This window comes from Brassica oleracea, chromosome C1 (genome assembly GCF_000695525.1).
Source record: "Brassica oleracea var. oleracea cultivar TO1000 chromosome C1, BOL, whole genome shotgun sequence".
NCBI classification, from domain to species: Eukaryota; Viridiplantae; Streptophyta; class Magnoliopsida; order Brassicales; family Brassicaceae; genus Brassica; species Brassica oleracea.
In genome coordinates, this window is record NC_027748.1 from 38096505 (window position 1) to 38118835 (window position 22331).

At 34.2% G+C, this 22331-nt stretch overlaps 1 protein-coding gene and 1 pseudogene across 1 annotated transcript; one reads left to right on the forward strand and one right to left on the reverse strand.

Moving 5' to 3' along the window:
* Positions 1–8708: 8708 nt before the first annotated feature.
* LOC106339349 lies at positions 8709–10178 on the forward strand (annotated as a pseudogene).
* A 1789-nt stretch (positions 10179–11967) lies between these two features.
* LOC106301913 (GDSL esterase/lipase At3g14820) lies at positions 11968–13284 on the reverse strand. The gene is made up of 5 exons (XM_013738401.1): positions 13116–13284; positions 12903–13033; positions 12596–12820; positions 12257–12509; positions 11968–12164 (listed from the first exon to the last, which is right to left on the reverse strand). The coding sequence occupies exons 1-5, from the start codon at positions 13243–13245 to the stop codon at positions 11968–11970; spliced, it is 936 nt and encodes a 311-aa protein (XP_013593855.1). The 5' UTR covers positions 13246–13284.
* Between the last annotated feature and the right edge of the window lie 9047 nt (positions 13285–22331).

Sequence of the window (22331 nt, forward strand, 5' to 3'; positions counted from 1 at the left end):
AAAACAACGTTTTGCGGATTGAATAACACGTATATAACCTTCATTAAGTGTCTTAACCAGATTATGAAGTCAAACTTTGGTGTTTTACCCAATAACAAACACTTTTACGATTGCATGAACGAAAACCACACAACATAAGAGAAACACTTATACACTTTAATAAACGGTAAAGGGAATACTTACAATTATTTTTGAAATTTTGTTATTTCATGGTTTATGATCATCTATACAAAGAATCCTCAACGGTATGCATTACAATTGTATAAGAAATGAAATACGGCAAAAAAATCGATGTTTTGAAACCCCAAACCCTGTTTCCTCGGAATTTCCTCGGTAATTACCGAGGGTATTCCGAGGAAACATGGTTCGTCGGAATATTTTCCTTTAACCGGGTAAACCAAGCCGCCAAATATTTTGCGAAAATTGAATTAATGATTTCCGAGAAAATTTCGACGGAAATATTTAATCATTCCGAGGAAATTCCGACGGACATTTTCCGTCGGACGCCTCATTTTATTAGGTCGAACCAGATCTTCTTCCCCATTTCTCTCTTTCTCTCCGCCGAAGGACCAAACTTCCTCTCCGTCGTTTCCTCCCTTCTCTCTCGACGATTTCCGGCGAATCCACCCTAATCCTGCTCAATTTCAGTCACTGCATCATGTATGAACCCTATCCCACTCTCTTAGGTTAGATTTGTTAGGTTTTTAAGTAGATTTGATGATTTTGGAATGATATTTATAGATTTTTGTTAGGGTGAATGGTAGGATTGTGTAAAATCAAGTTTGATTATGGTATTCACTTGATTTGGAATTTTTTTTTAGTTTTTATTAATTTTGTGGTTATAAAAATCTAATTGATAATTATGTATATATAATATGAAAACGTTTTTTGTATATAAAATCTATTTTTTTCATTATAAAATCATTTATATATTTATTAAACATTTTTAATATCTATAAAACTTTTTTGCGATTAAAAACTATTATTTGGGATTTTTTTTTAAAAGAAAAAAAAAATATATATATATAATATAAATTTCTATATTTATTAAACATTTTTAATATTATTAAAACTATTTTTTGTAATTATTAATAACTATTTTTTATTTATTAAAACTATATTTTGTAATTATTAAACTATTGATTATTTATTAAAACTATTTTTTGTAATTATTAAACTATTTATATTTTTGTGATTAAAAACTATTTTTTTAAATATGTTTTTTATTTATTAAAATTATTAGAACTAATTTTTAAATATTTTTTTTTAATTTACAGGTCTAATGATGATCAGACCCGGCCTCGACAGCGTCGTGGTCGTGGTGGTACGGGGAGCCAGTCTCGGGATTGCAGCCAGATTCAGGATTCCGCTTCGCCCCACAACTCCTACCATACATCTCCGTCTCCATTTCCCGCTCCTGATCCTCCCGCTCCCGCTGCTGCACCCGCTCCTGCTCCTCCGGGTCCTCCGGGAGTGATGAGTGTTGCGGAGTTGGTTCGACAGCCCGGTCGTGACCATCTTCCCTATCTCACTCCGTATCCACATGGACGGGGTCAAACATGGTAATTAAACGTATTTTTTTTCATTAAAATTTGATTCATTATTAATAATATTCTGTTAAGAACCTTGTACTAAGAACCCTGCGTTAATGATGTTCTTAGTCCAATAAGAGTGGCTATGACTTGTTTTGAGATTCTTTCTTCGATCAAAAGGCTACGTTTGATTCAATGAACTAATGTTGATGGATAGGATTTCTAGGAGCAAAAATATGATTTGCAGAGATGATAGGAAAACGTGCCATGTTGTTACTGGTACTATTATATCATTGCGATCTTTCAAAAACATTTTGAGTTAATTCTTTTTTTTTTTTGATCAATACATTTTGAGTTATTCATATTTTAAGAAATGACTACAAAAATAATAGCAATCAGTTAGCGTAAATTTCATGAGTTTCATCTATGTCCAGCTAGGAGAAAGTCTTTAACAAAAATATAAATAAAAGAAAGTTGACCAGCTAGCAATACGGGAACCTTGCTCTTTCAAATAAGTAATCCTAAACATATACGTAATACATGGAGAAACGGGACATATTCAAAAGAAAAGCATACCTAATACACGATTTATCAAAAAGAAAAACTTACGTAATCCACGTACTGTCAGTCTTACGTACATACATTTCATGGAAGCTATGAGATAACTTTTTATATATTATCATATATATATAATCATAGAACTACCAAGGAAAAGTCTAACAAATAAAACTTTTGAATCATGTAGTATGAGTTTAAAATTATAGGCTCAATTTTCGCTAAGAAAGATTTACTCTTTTAAAGAATTAATTCAATACTCTCTCCGTATACAAATATATGATATTTTAGTTTTTTTCTTTGTATACAAATGTAAGATGTTCTACTTTTAATTAATGCAATTTGCTGTAAAAATAAAAAATAAATCAAAATGAAAAAATGCAAGTGGTTAAATTTTAATGAGAATCAAACAAAACTTTAAACTAACTAAAAATAAAACCAAAAAGTAATAGACAAAAGAAAATATTTAATTTCTGTTAATATGTGAATAACCTTAAAACATCGTACATTTATATCCAGAGAGAGTATTAATTAATTTGTGCTTACTATGAAAATGTACGGGATTTTGGATCAAGAACTCTCAATCATTAGAAAAATCATATAATGATAGAACTCTAGTTCACATATTAGAGGAATAGCACTGATCACAGGATTCGCGACCTAGAGTCAAAAAACAATCGCAACAGCTATTTTATGGGAAATTAGACTGTATAACCCAAAAAAGCATAATTTACTAATTAGTCAATTGACTTAACTGACCGATACACCGCTTCTTTTTATAAAAAATAGTCATATTACCCTCATAAATAACCGGGAAAACCTGCAAAAAAAAATTTAAATAAATAATTATTGTGGCAAAATTACTCGTGTCTATATGTTAGTCACATCCTTTGATATTCACATATATCTGTAAATGTTACTTTTTATTAGTAAATATTGGGAAGGTTAATCAATTTTGTTCAGATACGTAGTCATATTACCCTCACGGCGAAGGGACGGTGAAGAATAGAGTTTCAACAAATGTGGCAAGATAAATGAGACTTGTTTTAAGAGAGACTCAACTCGTGCGGCGTGAGGAATGTGAAGTTTATGGGCTGTTGGCATCAAGTTTGGCAAAAAAGACGGTATAAATTGTGACGGTGAGTTGAAGGCCCTATTTTTCATGCGATTCCGAGAACGTGTAGTATCCAAGGAAACTTTACGGAGGTTAGTTGGTTTATTTTTCTTAGATTCTTTGCACATAGACACTACAAGAAAACAGCGGCATACCGAGGGAAAAAATCGTCGGTATATCGTCGGAATAACGTTATTCCGACGATATACCGACGATTTTTTCCCTCGGTATGCCGCTGTTTTCTTGTAGTGTCTATGTGCAAAGAATCTAAGAAAAATAAACCAACTAACCTCCGTAAAGTTTCCTTGGATACTACACGTTCTCGGAATCGCATGAAAAATAGGGCCTTCAACTCACCGTCACAATTTATACCGTCTTTTTTGCCAAACTTGATGCCAACAGCCCATAAACTTCACATTCCTCACGCCGCACGAGTTGAGTCTCTCTTAAAACAAGTCTCATTTATCTTGCCACATTTGTTGAAACTCTATTCTTCACCGTCCCTTCGCCGTGAGGGTAATATGACTACGTATCTGAACAAAATTGATTAACCTTCCCAATATTTACTAATAAAAAGTAACATTTACAGATATATGTGAATATCAAAGGATGTGACTAACATATAGACACGAGTAATTTTGCCACAATAATTATTTATTTAAATTTTTTTTTGCAGGTTTTCCCGGTTATTTATGAGGGTAATATGACTATTTTTTATAAAAAGAAGCGGTGTATCGGTCAGTTAAGTCAATTGACTAATTAGTAAATTATGCTTTTTTGGGTTATACAGTCTAATTTCCCATAAAATAGCTGTTGCGATTGTTTTTTGACTCTAGGTCGCGAATCCTGTGATCAGTGCTATTCCTCTAATATGTGAACTAGAGTTCTATCATTATATGATTTTTCTAATGATTGAGAGTTCTTGATCCAAAATCCCGTACATTTTCATAGTAAGCACAAATTAATTAATACTCTCTCTGGATATAAATGTACGATGTTTTAAGGTTATTCACATATTAACAGAAATTAAATATTTTCTTTTGTCTATTACTTTTTGGTTTTATTTTTAGTTAGTTTAAAGTTTTGTTTGATTCTCATTAAAATTTAACCACTTGCATTTTTTCATTTTGATTTATTTTTTATTTTTACAGCAAATTGCATTAATTAAAAGTAGAACATCTTACATTTGTATACAAAGAAAAAAACTAAAATATCATATATTTGTATACGGAGAGAGTATTGAATTAATTCTTTAAAAGAGTAAATCTTTCTTAGCGAAAATTGAGCCTATAATTTTAAACTCATACTACATGATTCAAAAGTTTTATTTGTTAGACTTTTCCTTGGTAGTTCTATGATTATATATATATGATAATATATAAAAAGTTATCTCATAGCTTCCATGAAATGTATGTACGTAAGACTGACAGTACGTGGATTACGTAAGTTTTTCTTTTTGATAAATCGTGTATTAGGTATGCTTTTCTTTTGAATATGTCCCGTTTCTCCATGTATTACGTATATGTTTAGGATTACTTATTTGAAAGAGCAAGGTTCCCGTATTGCTAGCTGGTCAACTTTCTTTTATTTATATTTTTGTTAAAGACTTTCTCCTAGCTGGACATAGATGAAACTCATGAAATTTACGCTAACTGATTGCTATTATTTTTGTAGTCATTTCTTAAAATATGAATAACTCAAAATGTATTGATCAAAAAAAAAAAAGAATTAACTCAAAATGTTTTTGAAAGATCGCAATGATATAATAGTACCAGTAACAACATGGCACGTTTTCCTATCATCTCTGCAAATCATATTTTTGCTCCTAGAAATCCTATCCATCAACATTAGTTCATTGAATCAAACGTAGCCTTTTGATCGAAGAAAGAATCTCAAAACAAGTCATAGCCACTCTTATTGGACTAAGAACATCATTAACGCAGGGTTCTTAGTACAAGGTTCTTAACAGAATATAAGAACCCGACTCTTAACTTTTAACTGAAAAAGTTAAGTGTCGGCTCTTAAAACTCTATTTTTCAGTTAAAAGTTAAGAGTCGGGTTCTTATATTCTGATAAGAAACCTGTGCTAAGAACCCTGCGTTAATGATGCTCTAAGGACATATTAGATAGTGATTAAATAGAACAATAACAAATTCTCAAACTTTAAGTCATATATTCAGTGGGACCTTACGGTTTTAAAGAAGTACTTTAGCTTCTAACCTAACAATTTCTCATTAAGCATCTGCTCCACAAATTAATTCATTTTTAATATTGTTTATGAATTTAAAATGGTTCAATGACTTTTTTGTTTAGTCATCACATTAAAACCCAAGTTCTAGATAAAATGTAGTTTGTTCGGGTCAAATTTGAACAAACTAAAAAGAGATTTACTTTAGGTAAAAATAATAATAAACTAATGTTTGTACGTAGTTGGCTCATTTTAATATATTTTTAACGTTCCTCTTCATTAACCCTACGATCCAACTCCAACTGTCTCTGACCCATTAAACATATAGTAAATGAATACATTTGTATGCTTTTGTATGACAGTCAGTATAAGGTTTAGAATTTTTTTATTACTGTTATCATTTTTAAATTAACGTTCGCCAGATTGGTTGAAAGTCGAAACAGCTGCTGAGTAGTCTTTTAGCGTAGTGTGAGCCATATACGTGCGGGTCCACCGACTTGTGGGGATTAATGGCTTAAAGTCTTAAAACTATATATAAGAGCATCATATTAGCAATGAAAAACTCTCAAGAGTCTCTTATCTATATTTAATTAATATATTTTTATTTTGTTATTAAATTTTAAATATATGTGATTTACTAATGAAAAAGACACACATGTAGAATAGTCTCTTGAAAAAAGTGAAGAACATCTCTTCATAAAGAAACATTTCTGGTATATTTACTCCATCTATCCTCTTTATATATTAATTTTCATTTCTTTTAATATGAGGTATTCTTTGAGATACCTCTAAGGACATGTTTATTGGAGAATTTTTGAGATGAGATTCTCAGCGTAATATAAAAACCGTCTCTTAATTTTTAACTAAAAAAACTAAAAATTGACTTTTAAATAAAAGTTTTAAGAGACGGTTTTTAATTTTTTTAATTAAAGTTAAAAAGCGATTCTTATATTACGGTAAAATTTTTATTCTAAGAACTCCCGATAAATATGGCCTAAATTTCCAAGGGGGCAAACCAGTGTCTTTTCAGGCATGTGTACATGAAATATACTTTATACAAAAGTCTGTCTTCTTTGTATTGTATATCAGGAAGATTCAGAATTCGAAAGTATTAAGCTGGACAAAAAAGGAAGACTGACTTCCCCAGTACTTGCAAGAGTACCAGCTCTAACGATTATCCTTGTGTGCAGTGCCGGTCTAGGATAAGCCGGAGAACGATGTGGCTGCAGCCCTGTATAAATAATTATTTGTCGGGCCCACTGTCTCCCAAATTATTCAATAGCTCAGTTGAGAGCTTGAGTTTGGTTTACAGTCGGTGGAGGGTTCGAATATTTATTACTTTTTGTTTTCTATTCTTCTTGTTTTTTTAAATAATATGTATTGATAAGTTCGTAATGTTTGTAACTTTGTTTGCTTTTTTTTTTGAACTTAACTTTGTTTGCTTCAGCCTCAAAAATATTCAGGGGCAGGCCTGCATGTGCGTCCGCTGTTGCCATTCCATATTGACTGACCAAACTGCAGTTTTTGATAGAAATTAGTTAAGAAATTTAGTTAAGAAACCCATAGATTTTGTGTTCCATTAAGAGTTTCTTAATCAATAGTTCTTATTTTATGCATAATTGAAATATTACTTATACATATGTATCATAATACTATGAAATACGTTCTCGTGAATCTCATCTTTGAGCACAAGAAAAAGTCTTAGAAGGAAACGCAACTTTCTTGTTCTCCAAGTTCAGTAGTATGCGCAAAAAAATAGTATATGACCGGCAAAAAGTCTCCTTACATAAAAACCTTTCTTTTTTTTATATTATGTATTGGAAAATGATAGCAATTTCTAATGCAGAAAATTTTCATTTGGCCACATTTTATATTAAGTCTTTGTTCAGAGAAATACCAGATGGATCAGGTTTGAGGCCCTTGATGTTGTAGTAACAGAGTCAGATAAAGCAAGCTTTGCAAGTGTCTTAAACTCTTCAAGCTTTGATCCAGAAGAGAATCTTCATGGAGATAAAGAAGCCCTCTTGCAACTCCTTCTATGATTCTACACCTCAAATCCCAAGTAAGTAGCCAACGTTTGTGTTCATCTACAGATTCACAAAGAAAAAAAGGATTTATTTTTCTTTAGTCTGATAAAAGTCTTGTAATGAAAATACATTACAATTGGTCGTGCCAAGGCTTACCGAAATAAAGTGATCAAGACTTGAATTAGGGACATGCTCATAAACAAGAATCTTTTCATCTCCTTCATTATAGAAGCCAAGAAGCTTAACCAGATTCCTATATTGGAGTCTCGTTAAGAGTAAAACCTCATTCTTGAACTCTAAGTCTCCTTGTCCTGACCCTCCAGCTAATCTCTTTACCGCTATCTCTTGTCCGCTCGGTAAAATCTCCTGAAACCGGTATGACATCATCGAAAAATATAGATGTTTTGAAAACATATTTTACAATGAAAAGTTCATACCTTGTAGACAGATCCAAATCCACCTTGTCCAAGTTTATTTCCCGCTGAGAACTCATCGGTTGCGATTAAGATCATGCCGAGATCAAATCTTAACATAGATTGACCATCCGAATCAGACTGGAGCAAAAACATTGGCTTGGAGAGCTTTATCAATTTCATCAAAGGCAATAGCTTTAGCTTTTCTCTCTTCAGCAAGAACCTAAACAATAAGTAGAATCCATTTCTCAACTTAAAAAAAAAACAAAAGAGGCTCTCCCAATTAAAAAACTCTCATCAATGTAAAAAAAAGAATCACCTTTGTGATTGCAGCAGTTAAAGTAGTCTTCCCATGTTCTACATGCCCAATTGTTCCCATATTTACATGTGGTTTACTGCAAGAAAGAACACCATTATTAAATCAAGCTCCAACAAATTCAAAAATACAATCAAACTCACTTTCGAGTGGATGTGGCCATCGATCTCCACAGAGAAGTTCTGAAACTCAACGGAGGAGAGAGATCATCCGATCGAATGAGAGATCTACGGAGAAGGAGACAGAGAGAGATTTATCGAGTAGAGAGGAGGCTTAACGAAGTGAGATGGGGTTTTAGCTTTCGTTTGAACCTTGTAGGTGTGAAGGAGAGAACGAAAAGCCATCGTCGCCCGCGGAGAAGACGGAGAAGACGAGGCAAGAAAGAGAAGAGGAGAGAGAAAAAAAATGCCTCATTATTTAGTTTGCTGACGCGTGGCTTAGAAACCCCCTTCGTAATCGGTAACAGAAATCCTATATTAAGGATCTATAACTGCAATTTCCTTTAGTTTTGATTTAATTAAATGCTTCATTATTTTTAAAAACCTTCTTAAAAACCCTGGTTAATGGTGCTCTATGAGCGTCGTTATCCAAGAATCATGATAGAGTTTCTTAATGCAATTGGTATTAAAAGAAAAGGAAAATTAAATGTTAATAGAACAAACGTTTCTTTAATTGGTATGGAAGATACGTCTCTTAAAAGACACCTGTCATGCATTGAGAAAGTTTGGCGTTCATCTGTATCTCTCTATTCAGAGAACGAACCTCTCCTTCATCGAGAAAGCGAGATGGAAGAGAGTGGCGAGGATCTTCGCGAAGCAGCGCGCTCGTGGCGGTTCTGATCATCGCTGGGTTGATTCAAGCGGCGAGGAAAGTATTTTCTCCTTCTCCAACGACGTCTCCCTCGTTTTCTGGATTGGAGAGCCGAATCGTGGAAGTAGACGGTCTCGTGAAGGCAACGATGCAGGTTCAAGTCGAGTTGTTCGACAAGAAGATCGAGAAGGAATCCAAAGCGTTGCGGCAAGAGCTCGAGGCGAAAGCTTCTGGCTTTCACGAGCTGGAGAAGATAGAGTCCAAGACCGAGTCGCTAGAGAAGTCGGTGGAAGAAGTAAATGCGAAACCTTTTGTCTCGAGAGGGTTTACGAGGAGATAAAGAAAGGCAACGTCGATGGTTCCGCGTTCAGCGAGGTTAGCATCGATGAGTTAAGGGCCTCCGCTCGTGATATGATGGAGAAGGAGATTGAGAAGCATGCTGCTGATGGGCTCGGGAGAGTGGACTATGCGTTGGCGTCTGGTGGTGGGTTTGTGATGCAACATTCGGATCCGTATCTCGTTGGGAAAGGGAGTAGCTGGTTTGCGACAACCGGTCGGAAGGCTCATACCAATGCGGTTAAGATGTTGTCTCCGAGTTTTGGGGAGCCTGGACAGTGTTTTGCTTTGAAAGGGAGTAGTGATTATGTTCAGATCAGGCTGAGAGGACCAATTGTACCAGAGGCTTTCACCTTAGAGCATGTAGCTAAGGTAATGAGACTTGCACTGTCTAAAGATTTGTAAATTTAGTGTTAGTTTTCTTCTTATGTGCTGGTAAGACCTTTGGTGTTTGCATTCTAAAAGATATTAGCTCACATACAGGAGTGTCTGTGTAAAATAGATTAATATTGAGTTGCTTAGCAGATGCAAGGTGTTTAAATCGTTTGGTTAAGCCTTGGGGTTTGGTTAAAAATCTGTATTGTAGTGGGCTAGCAGGTTCCATCATATCTTCTCTAGTTCTCTGTGCCAGTACTTACTGTTTTCATTGTTTAGAAGTCATTCTCTGATCATGTTCTTGGCTCTAGTTTTTGGGGAGTATATACAATGACCTGATGGATTTATGCATTGTGAAATTGAACAGAGCGTGGCTTATAAACAAAAAATTCGGTCAAAGGATGTGTCATAAGGACTCATATAATCAGGATTCTAAATGAGTGAGTAGAGAATGAAACTGGACTCATCAATTTTTGCTCATTCTTGTTCTTGTTTGTTGTTATTTTCTGTGGTCGAAGGCTATGTAAACGATGAGATACATCAAGCTGAATCACTCAACGTAAAGACGCAAACTTGGGAGCCAGCGCCGAGTCCTGAGCTAGAATTTTCGTTTATTTTGACTGCTAATGTGTCGTTAGACAGGAAGGTTTGCGCGTTAATGTCTGTTGCAGCCATCACTGTTTGCTACGACATTAGAGATGGCTCTTGTGAGGTTTTTGATTTGCCAAAAGATAAATGGTGGAGAACTGGCGTGTGTGTTATGGACAATGTGCTTTACGTTTATTACTCTAGGTTCGGTTGATGTGGTATGACACTGAGCTGAAGCTATGGAGAGATCAATGGGGCTGCAGAATCGGGTCAGCTTATGAGGCTATAGGTTGCAGCATTGCCTACCGGTTTCAGAGTAAAGACTGAGATAATTATTTTTTGAAGTTTCGATACTTTGTAGATACTCACACTTGGATTGGACTATGCTCTGTTTCTTTTGTTGTCTTGCATCTTTCCACAGAGTAACATAAGACTACTCTGTTTTTGTTAATGATGGACAAAGCCTGTGATCTGAAAAGAGTTTGATATGCTCGAAGTTTAACTTGTAGGTCAAGTTTCTTTAAACATGATAGTTTCTGCGTTTGTCATGTTTTCTTGTGGTCTTGTTCTCTCCTTGTTGTCTTGTTTTCTTCTATCACGGATGTCAAGCTCCATAGTATGATAGTACAAGACGAATGAGATGGATATACTCAATTTGATGTTTCAGAGTTCCAACAAGGACGTGATGAAGATAACAACTGATCTCGGATACTTTTTTCAAATAATTCTCGTTTATTTTAATAATCTTTGTTTTCATGTTTTTTTTAAAAAAATCTATGTTTAGAATGTTATTTTTTACTATGTTTTATTTAGTAATTTTTTTTTTTAATTTTAATAAAAAATGTTTAATATTATTTTATTTTAAGAATCCTAAAATAAGAGACTTGCAATGGAGACATAAAAAGTTCAAGTTTCTTAACTAAGTCTCTTAATCAACTTTATTCTTTAAACTCCTTCCGTTTCATATTAAGTGTCATTTTAGAGAATTTTTTTCGTTACAAAATAAGTGTCGTTTTCGATTTTCAACGCAAAATTTATTAATTTTATGCAAAATTTATTTTTCTATTGGTTGAAATATGGTTAGGTGTATAGGTAATAGTGTGTTTTTATAAGAAATATACAAAATTAATTGTTTCTTTAATCTGTGTGTCGAAACCTAAAACGACATTTATAATAAAACAGATGGAGTATTAAAAAACAATTAAGAGACCCTCTTGATGGGTATGTAGGATAAAAGATGCTCTAAGTCAATGCCGTGACTTATATGAAGCAGTTGGTTTTTCCTAACCGGAATCTCGCTCAATTCATTCCGTACCGTACCGGATAACTGGTTAACAAAACGCACCAGCAACTCTCATAAAGTTGAGGAAAGCACAAAAACATCTGCGACTTTGTATAGTTTTATTTTTCTTTCATATCAAGTTATCAACCAATTAAAAACAGAATACATATATTTTATTACGGCAAGCATCCAAAAACAACACATAGCTCCAACGTCTCGTAAGTTCATGATGTTTGTCCGTTACCCAAAACATGGTTTAACATTATATCGCAAAAGATACGTCGTATAGTTAAATAGTCGGCTGAGATAAAAGAAGTCATTGTTATCATAAATCAAATTAAAAAAACACTTTGGGTTGAAATACATCGTTACTGTAGAAAAGATATAAAAGAACATTCCTCAGACTAATATCATCACAGGACTGAACATATTCAGTTGCTAAGGTACTTCTGGTATTTTTTCATCAATTTATCAGTGATAATTTGGTAAGCTTTTTCAGTCGGATGATAAGAGTCAAAGAACACATGAGTCGATGGATCCGAACACGTGTAAGGCGTAAGTTTGTTGCACAATACAGCTAAAGCAATTCTTCCTGTACCGCAACATCCTTTATCTGCTACTTTAAACCCTATAAAATTACAAAAGCCATGCATAATATATCACTAGTATTAGCATTAATGTATGAAATAAAAAAGAATGCTATTCGTATCATATGATTACCGTATTTTGAAGAGTTTGTCATGATGTCATGAAGAGTTTCGTAAATGTCAATATATACTAGTTTACTGGGCAACTCTTTCTGTTGAGCATCCATACTAGATGATAACTTTGAGTTGAAATGAATTGCCATTTTGTTCAAAGTTTCATAACATTCTCTTTTGAAACCTCCAAAGAATGTTCTTTGTGCAGGTACGCATCCAACTGGCACTGCGCTAAACACTCCTATTTTTTTAGCTCCGAGTCCAGATAATTTCTAAAATGTTGAAGGATTGAGATATTATTTTCAATTAGTTTTATAATTATATGTTGTGGGTAAGTATAAACGAAATAAAAACTCACTTTGATAAACTCTAAAGCCAAGTCTGCCAAATATTCAGCATATGCGTTACGACTGTATTCAAGCGATCGAGCCCAATAAGTCTCGCCGAGATCATTACTGCTAGCGACCACTAGAAACACACTTTCCTCCAATATAAACTTAACCTTTTCTTCTCCAAAGTGTTGCTTAATTTTTGACAAATATTCCTCAAAATATTCGAGTTGATCTGACATTGGTATTATAGACTGAAATATGAAAAGTTGTAAGAAAGTTAAAAAAGATTATAATAACAACTAAAAGAAAATAACATGTATAAATATTTTATACCAATAGTTTAGATGTTAATGGATCATAACCGGAACCTCCAGAAGCAAAGGTTACACCCTTAAGAAGATCATTTGGCTTTAGATTTGAGCCTAAGTATGGTGGTATCGTCTTTGCTATCCCCAATTTATTCGCTGATTATTTTTGTAATATTTTTTAATATGTGTACATTAAAAATGGGACAAAAACATAAACGAATTATAAAACTTTTTATACCAATGATGTCTGATGGAACTTTTCCATCTGAAAATCTACCGGTAGGAATACCACCAGGAAACTCTTTCCCATAAGGAGGAAAGTTAGACTTGAGAAGAGTTGGAATGTCATTATTATTTCCAGTATCCATTATCGAATCTCCGAATACTATTAGTGCCGGAACTGTTGTGTTCTTTGAAGCTTATTTTACAAAAATAAAAAAAGATTTAGAGTGCGATTAATAAAAATATCGTTTTTGAAAATAATCAAATGTTAAGAAGTTTGATGTATGCACCTTTGGTCTTGGTTGTGGTCGCTTCTACGACAAAAACCAACAAAAGAGAACATAGAAACCGCAGATCCATATGATACCAAGAAAATGTTATGATTAATCGAGTGAGAAATTCTTTTTGATTATCTTTTTTTGTGTTTAGGAGATGTTGAGAAGATAGACACATACACACACACACACATATATATATATATATATATATACGTTGTATATGAATAACTATTTTGCAAATGAAACTGTACGTGAAATATCCAGCTACTTTTTTCTTTTTATGAAAATAAGAGAAATGTATTATATGATACGCCTAATCGAAAAGAAAAAGAAAAACATGATTTTTTACAAGAACTAACAAAGTACAAAATATTGTCTTAAAGGAAACAAGAAATTCTGGTAATACTTTTAAAAGTGAATTCAAAATATGAAATATAGAAACTAAATAAAAGGGATATATATATTATTAATGATTATCTACTTTTTCAGGATTATGTATCATTTTCGTTACCTCAGTGTCATATGGATGTATGAACACATGTGTGTATAAAATTAAAGTAGATGTTAAAACAAAAACATATATATATATATATATATATATATATATATATAATGTTAATGTGTGATATTGCCTTCTTATATATGTAAAAAGCTACATGCAAATATCTATATTAAATCTATGAAATAATACTATTTTCTAGGAGAAATTTAATATATTACAATGAATGTGACTACTTATTATTATACTCTATATCTATTAGATATCAAATTGTATAAAAAAATATATTATACTTTTTACTTTCAATTTCATAATAAGTGTCATTCTAACGTTTCTTTCTTGTTACACAAAAAATGTCATTTTAGAATTTCAATGCAAATTATACTTACTTTCAGCTGAAAATTAATTGCAAATTGTATTGATTTTATAAATAATTTTATTTATCTAAAGTACTAATGGTCAAAGAGGTGTAATTAATAACAATTTAAATGCATTTTAATCACTTTTATAATCTGTGTGAAAAATGTCAAAGTAACACTTATTAAAAAACATAGGGAGTAACATATTGTTCTCCTTCAGTTTTTCAGTGTGCGAGTGAATACTTGTTGTTAATTAGGGCTAGGCTAAACAACTTCAAAAAGAAGTTTGTTTGTTGTCTATTACAAAATTGTTGTAATTAGAGAGTTTAGAGACTGAATATTTCTGTGTTTATTAATGAATCATAGAGGTTCCTTATATAAGGATTACAAGATAGAGATAAAAAGAAAGAGTACAAATCCTAATCTAACAGGAAATAAAAAAACTACTAAAACATAGAAAAAGAAAACATCCTAAGTTCTAAGTCGGCTAGGTCATTGGCCGACTCTTTCTCCTCCTTGCGGCTGCGGCTGGGCTTGATGTTGCCGACGGGCTTTCTCCTCTTGTCTTGGTTAATGGCAATCCACTCCATGATTTATAACACTCTCCCTTGGATGCCATAACCATACATGATCTGTAGTACGCTTCATGTTGCCTCATTAAAACCTTATCAGGAAAACTCAGTGGGACAAAACCATGATGAAGGAGAAAGAGTACAACACGCACTACTCCCCCTGATATGAACCTCACTGTAGGTTCTACATTCTACGCATCTGATGCGTGATATTTCCTGTATATGTAGGAAGGGAGTAATCGGCCAGTTTCATTATTAAGCCGTAACTAGACCACTTCGACCTCTGAGGTCGTCTCTCATGTATTTTGACATTCAGTGTCTCGGTAAAGCATGTGTGCTAAACAATATGAACCATATTGTCCTCGGAGATCACTATTGGGTCTTTGCAAATCGTGTTTGCATGTGTCCATGGTCTAGGCGTGATTGTCTACTATCAACTGCTCTTTACTTTGGCCATTATAATTACCATCGACCATGTATCAATCTGGTCGATTTATGTTCGGGTCGATCTATGTTCGGGTCATAGACCTCGTCCATACGTGTCTACTACTTGTCTCATGAGTGTTCAAGATCAATGATCATTGCTGTGAGTTTATAATCTCTTATTATGGCTCTGCGGCCGAACACTCTCATGGATGTGGACATCGATTTCTTTGCCGTAGGTAATGCCGTATTCATTATTCTTTGCATTCCTTTCTTAATGATGGCGTCTCATGACTTTAGTTGCTGTGGATCATATCACACGCTAAGTATATATTATTAGGTCATGAATCTCGGCTTTCATGAGCTTATGGACTATAATACTTTATATCCGACAGGGAAGGATAGATTAAACATCTCCTCTTATCCTTACGACAAAACTTTGTGGAGTTTATACAGCAGCAGACCGGTCTGCTATGCCGGATCCTTACTTAAGGAATCTGGTGTCGAATTGCAACCTGATGGTTGATCTTTTCTACTAGCCCGTGATCAAAGGATAAGGGCCGGACGCTTTTAGCTGAATAACCGGACGCCTTTAGCTGAAGGGCCGGTCGTGTCTAGCTGAAGAGCCGGATGCTTTTAGCCGCACACCCACATAGTTCTACTAACCTCCTTTTAGGTTTAGTATAAAACACAAGGGATTTCAAATGTTTATGGACTGTTATTGGATTGTCTTTTATACAACTCCAAGATCATGCGTGATCACTTTCTTTTACATACTATATGCAGCTGCTTTTGTTTCAGTCCATGAATCAGCTTAGGAACAAAGCTCTTCTTTCAATATTATCCAGTGATCCATATGCTACTACATCATTGTATCTAATTTCTTTCTTATGACCAGACCATTGTCAATTTCGAAATCTGTAGCAGCAACCACCACATAGGAGTTTATCTCCTTATAATCTGTTCCTTTGATCTCTGTGAGTACCTTGTGTAACAAGCTATAATCTAATGCTGTTTGTAGGAAAACATGAACACCTTTACATCATGTACATCTCTCACGGTTTCTTTACTTCTCACAAGATCCATTTATTTCACTGGTTTTATCAGATGACGTTTCTGTATATGTATATGGCCAATACGCCCATCTCTCTTTTAGATACTTTGAACCTCCACGTTTATCTTTCAATCTAATCTTTATTCTTTATGATTGTATGAGTACTCATTCGTGGGTTCATGATCCTCGCTTATATCTTTATGTTCAAGTGATATTCTCTTATGTATCTTTATACAAATACTCTTTATGTGTGTGTGTGTCGACACTTTCATGTGGTTCCATTATGTTCCAGACATGATCTATATATTTGATATCTTATTATCCAGGACCTTTATTACCTAGTAGCTTGGCGTCCCAAGACTACATGGTTTGGTACCTTAGATGTGTAGTTGCGCAGCCTTTTCTCAAAATGTCTGGTATGGTTTCTCTTATAATCTCGGATCTGTATTCTATGCACCATTTTTCTATCTGAGATTCCTTTATCTTATGGAACACTTGGTCTATCTTGTATAGACTCTATAGAAACTTGACTATGTCTCTTCTAAGACATTTATTTGGTGCTAAGCTGGTTATGACTCTAGTCATTCTTTTCGGGTCAGTGTCTGGCTTTTCGATTATCTAACTTTGTATAGTCTTTCTTTGGACGTCTTAAATCATAATGTATAGTCCGAGGATCTTGCCAAGACAATGATGGTTAAAACCATTCTTATCATTCTTTTACTCTTTAATCTTTCTTTTATCCAGCTTATAATCTTTCTCCTTTAATATCGAATATTCGGATTCATTTGTTTCATGCAATCCGTACATGGCCACTATTTTTATCACCCATGTTTTGGATCACGGTCCTTTTGATTTCGTGGAGAAAGTCCTTTTCTTATATATTCCTAATCCTCTTCCGAGGTTCCATCTTAGACGGCACACATATGTATGTGGTGGTTTATTCAAAATCTCTTAAGATGGTGTATGTCTGGTTTTATGACCCGTATTCAATCTGAGATGGGAATATATCTATGCTCACTTATATGGCCTGATGCATATGATTATATTATCATTCTATACATGTAAAACATAATGTCTCCAAGCTTATAGACTTTGGAATCTTAGTCTTATAAATAATGGCTTACATGGCCGATCCTTTATGGTAATGGCCTTTCCGGCCGGTTATGGCCGAGCCATTTATAACATGGCCAAGTAATGGCCTTTATGGTTTGGCCGTCCTAAACATGGTTTTAGACCATAGTAGTACACGAGGCCGGTTATTTGCCTTTGCGGCTGAAGGATGTTGTCTCTCATGGTCTCTTCGGCCGAGTAATGGCCTCTTTGGCCGGGTAATGGCCTTTATTGTTTGGCCGTTATAGTAGTACACGAACTTGTAGTATTGATCATGGGTTTATCCTCTCTCCCCCTCATGACCATACTATAATTTTCGTGATGCTTGGGACAATTAAGCCTAATGAGTTTCCCTTGTGTCCATGTTACACAACGTGAGATCTTTATGGGATAACTCTTTGTGCCTTTTCAATATTAATCTTTGCATCAAGTTTTAGACTAGGATGGCTAATCCTATCATGCCATAGAGTGTACGATTTTCGTGGGATATATCAGTATAGTCACCACTTCTCTTGCCTCTTATCATACTGATCTTATAGCATAGTTTTAAATCAGTAGAGATCATAGGTATAGTTCCGACCACTTATAAGGTCCTAGGCGTTTATTTTTCTTTAAAACCGAAGGAACTTGTTTCCTTCTTCCCATTGTTTCTATTTGGAAACCATTTATAATTCAATGGGTCACATATCATTGGGTGTGTATAATGCCCTTTAGGCAATGCCTTAGCCATAGTTTCTTTACTAGGCTTACTATACCCCTTTTATAATTTCTTACTTGGTATTATGCCTTTTAGGCAATTCTTTATCAATAGAATCATTCACATGTTCAAGTAAGATTATGCAAGATATAATGAAATCAAAACCAATTCCATTATATATATAAAATCGTGAAACATCAAAGCAAATCACAAAATCATAGACTTAAAATATAAATGTCGAGATCCCTCTTAGTCAATAGACATGCCGGGCACTCCTTGAGTTATATTGGACACGGCTCCCTTGGATTCATCCTGATCCATGTCAGTTTTATTTGTATCAGGATATCTCATCTCACTGCTCCTCTTTAGTACCTTATCATTCTCAATCACCGTTAGGCAAGAGATCAGGTCATTTTAGGTGGTGAAATCTCTTTCTATATAGATATGTTTTGACAACAGATCTCCTGGATGGAATGTGGAATATGTCTTGAACAATATATCCTCATCTGTTACCACTTCACCACACAGTTTCAGTTGGTACATGATTCTGGTCAAAATAAAATCGTACTCAGCCACAGACCTGAAGTGTTGGTATCTGAGACTCATCCAATCGTGTCTGATTTCTTATGTTCCTCAGTGAGATGATAGCTCATTATTGTAATGGCTCTTAACTTTTCACTTCTAGGTTCATAATCACCCTGAATGATACTCCTTTCGAGTTCTCTTGATTTCATGGTAACTGAAGCGTTCATTACCCATTCTAGATAATTATCTCCAGAGAGATTTAGAATGGCATAATTCATGGGATCAAATCTCAGCATCTGAAATCATATTATCAATCAATTCATTGATTTAGAATGCAACCAATTCAAAAATAATCAGTGCATATGATTTCACAAGTCTCTCTATGATACTTGGACCACACGGTCAAGTATTGTGATGCTTAGGCCTCACGGCCATCTTGGTGTGATACAACAATCCTAAAGATTGGTTCATGATGCAATCCGGTTTATATAACCATCCGGATACTAGGCCACACGGCCACTTAGATATGCACTAAGCCACACAGCTTTCAATCTCAATCAAGGGCACAAGGCCGCGAGTATGAACAATGCATTAGGCCACACGGCCATATAGTAATACAAAACGAGATTATCAATCTAGATGCATTCAATTTAGTTGCATATCTATTAGGTTTTACCAAATTCAAGGTTGGTAACATTAGATTTTAGAATCAAGCAATCTAGCAACCTAACTCTCATTCAATATGTAAATATTCCTAAACTTTAAATCAATCTTTTAAGCAATGTGAGATTTAAGGTTTAAAGGCCTTTAGGAATATAAAACGAGAATAAGGGTTTCAAGGCCTTAGGATTTTAATCAGATCTATCTATCAATCAATCTATCAATCCTAAAATCTCAGATCATCAATCAATATAAAACAATTTAGAAACCTCAATGATCAATAGATCAGATGAAGTCAAAACCGATTTAAGCTTTTAAGGTTTCTAGGGTTTTCGATTCCAGATTTAGGGTTTCTTATAATTCAGATCAAAAACAGTCAATAAAACAATCAAACATGTTCTAGTTGGAATTGATTCAATTTCTAGTTATGAGATTGATCAGTTTTATGTTATATCAATTTTTAGGGTTTTGATAGCTTTCTTGCATAACATGTAATATACATATATGCGGCTAGGGTTTTCTATTTGATCATTAGATCATTAGGATTTTGAGATTCAAAACCTATTAAGGTTTCGATTTTAATTGATTTAATCAATCTCAATGGGGATATCGAACTTAAGATAATGAGCTTCGATTTACTCATTAGGGATTGATCTATTATCCTAGGTTTTCGATTAGGATTTTATGGTTCCAATTAGTTTCAAGCAATCCAAATTCGATATGGGTTCTCTATAGGATTTCAAATTACCTCAACCTTAAGTAGGGTTGAATGGACCACCAATATGAGAAGAACCGTGGGCTGGTCAAGCTTGAGATCGTCGGTTCATGGTCATGTTATGGATCGCGAATAGCTTTGTGTTAAGATCTTTGCACCAACTCCTCTCAGCTCATGAAATAAAAACAAGGAGTATTAGATTACATGAACACCATAATCTGAACAAGATATCATCAAACAACTAAGGTATGATAAACTTATCTTTCACAGGATTTGAATTTGGCTAGAAAATCTTGTTGGTTCGGATTAGGGTTCCAAAAACCAAGACGGCGCCGCGTACTGTTTCTGCGAGTGAGGGCGCGTCTGAGATTGGATCGACGAACCGTTTGCGCTGATGGATTCGTCTCGTCAAGAGATTCAACGAACCGTTTGCGCTGATGGATTCGTCTCGTCAAGAGCTTCAAGATGATATGTGGATCGTCGTCTGGTTCCTCAGGGTTTGAGAGATCGATCGATTTTAAGTTGCGCCGGTTTTAGGGTTTATGTGTGATGGATTTTAAGTTAGGGGTTTGGGGTTTTTCTTTCTCAGGATTTTGGGAGTCTATCGTGCTGATAACATGTTGTAATTAGAGAGTTTAGAGACTTAATATTTATGTGTTTATTAATGAATCATAGAAGTTCCTTATATAAGGATTACAAGATAGAGATAAAAGGAAAGAGTGCAAATCCTGATCCAACGGGAAATAAGAAAACTACTAAAACATAGAAAAGGAAAACATCCTAAGTTCTAAGTCGGCTAGGTCATTGGCCGACTCTCTCTCCTCCTTGCGATCGCGGCTGGGCTTGATGTGGCCGACAGGCTTTCTCCTCTTGTCTTGGTTAATGGCAATCCACTCCATGATTTATAACAAAAATCATATAATTATGTCTAAACCCCGAATTGTAGATCTCAATGCATAGATCGTTCTAGTAACATGAATATTCGATCACATTAGAGACACATGAGTATTCACATGATCCTATTCTAAATGTAAATGATACGAATTCTGAAAGTGAGCCAGAACGTCTCTCCTTTGTATACATAAGTTAGTATGCATGCTTGATAAATTACACATTGATGAACAAGTATGACATCAGAAACGTTGGACGTCTTACTAGTTGATATACAGACTCTGTTATACATATCTGACTGGGATATTTTCATTAAAATTGCATTTTCTTTTATTTTAAAATTTATATGGTCAAACGCGGTCCCAAATAATGGAATTCAAATGCGGAGGAGGATCAAAGCCAAGAGAGGCCCGCACTGATATAATGCATCCACAGCCTAGGATCAAAGCAATGCTGCCTCTACAGACCAGCTCACATAGTTCATGATCTTTGGATGCATGCATCAGCTCCGCGCCCCGCCTCCTGGATGCATGCATCAGCTCCGCGCCCCGCCTCCTGGATGCATGGGGCCTGAATTGTAAAGATTGTTTGAGCGAGAGAGAGATTTTTCATTGCTTTATATATAAGCAGAATGTATTTTTGTGTGTATATATGCAGAGCTGGTTCTATGTTTTAAGCTAAAGCTCATAAAACCAGTGTTTCAAGCACCAAGTTCTTCGAAATATTTAGAGGAGATCAATGAAAAATGATATAGTGGTTAATGCTGTCAACTAGTAGTGTTTTCATGCAGCAAAAGTTTAATTGAATCTGCTTTAGGAGCCATATAATATGAATGGTTTTGTAAGTGTTTTTGGTTTCTTTTTTTTTTTGAAGTACTAATTTGTGATTTAAGAATAAGTAAACACTAACGCGGTAAATGGAATGTTTTTTTATTAATAGAATATCTGGAATTAGTTATTCATGAGTACTAAAAAAATTACTAGTCAACTGAAAAACAATTTTTTTGATTCCACACATTCTCACATAATAAATAGAATTATTGACTAGACCTTTATAGAGGATTAGCGACTAGGCGGATTATACGAGGCCTAGGCGAGACCTAGGCGTTATCAAATTATTGATTTGTTTTATATATTCTGTACATTTATATGACTTATTTTAAGTTATAAATTTAATTATAAAATTATTGTGATGCATTATCAAAATTATATATACAAAACATAAGAAATTAGACAAATTTGTAGATTTGTAATAATATTATTTCTTAATTTAACATATTTAGATAGATTTAAATCAATTTAAACCGTTTTAAACCGATTTAGAATAATTAAAACTAATTTGAATCGTATAAATCATATAAATTGGATTTTAAGAAAATCGTTTCGAATAGTACCGAATTACCGCCTAGGCTCCGTCTAGGCTGATTTTTAGAATCTTAGAAAAAATGTG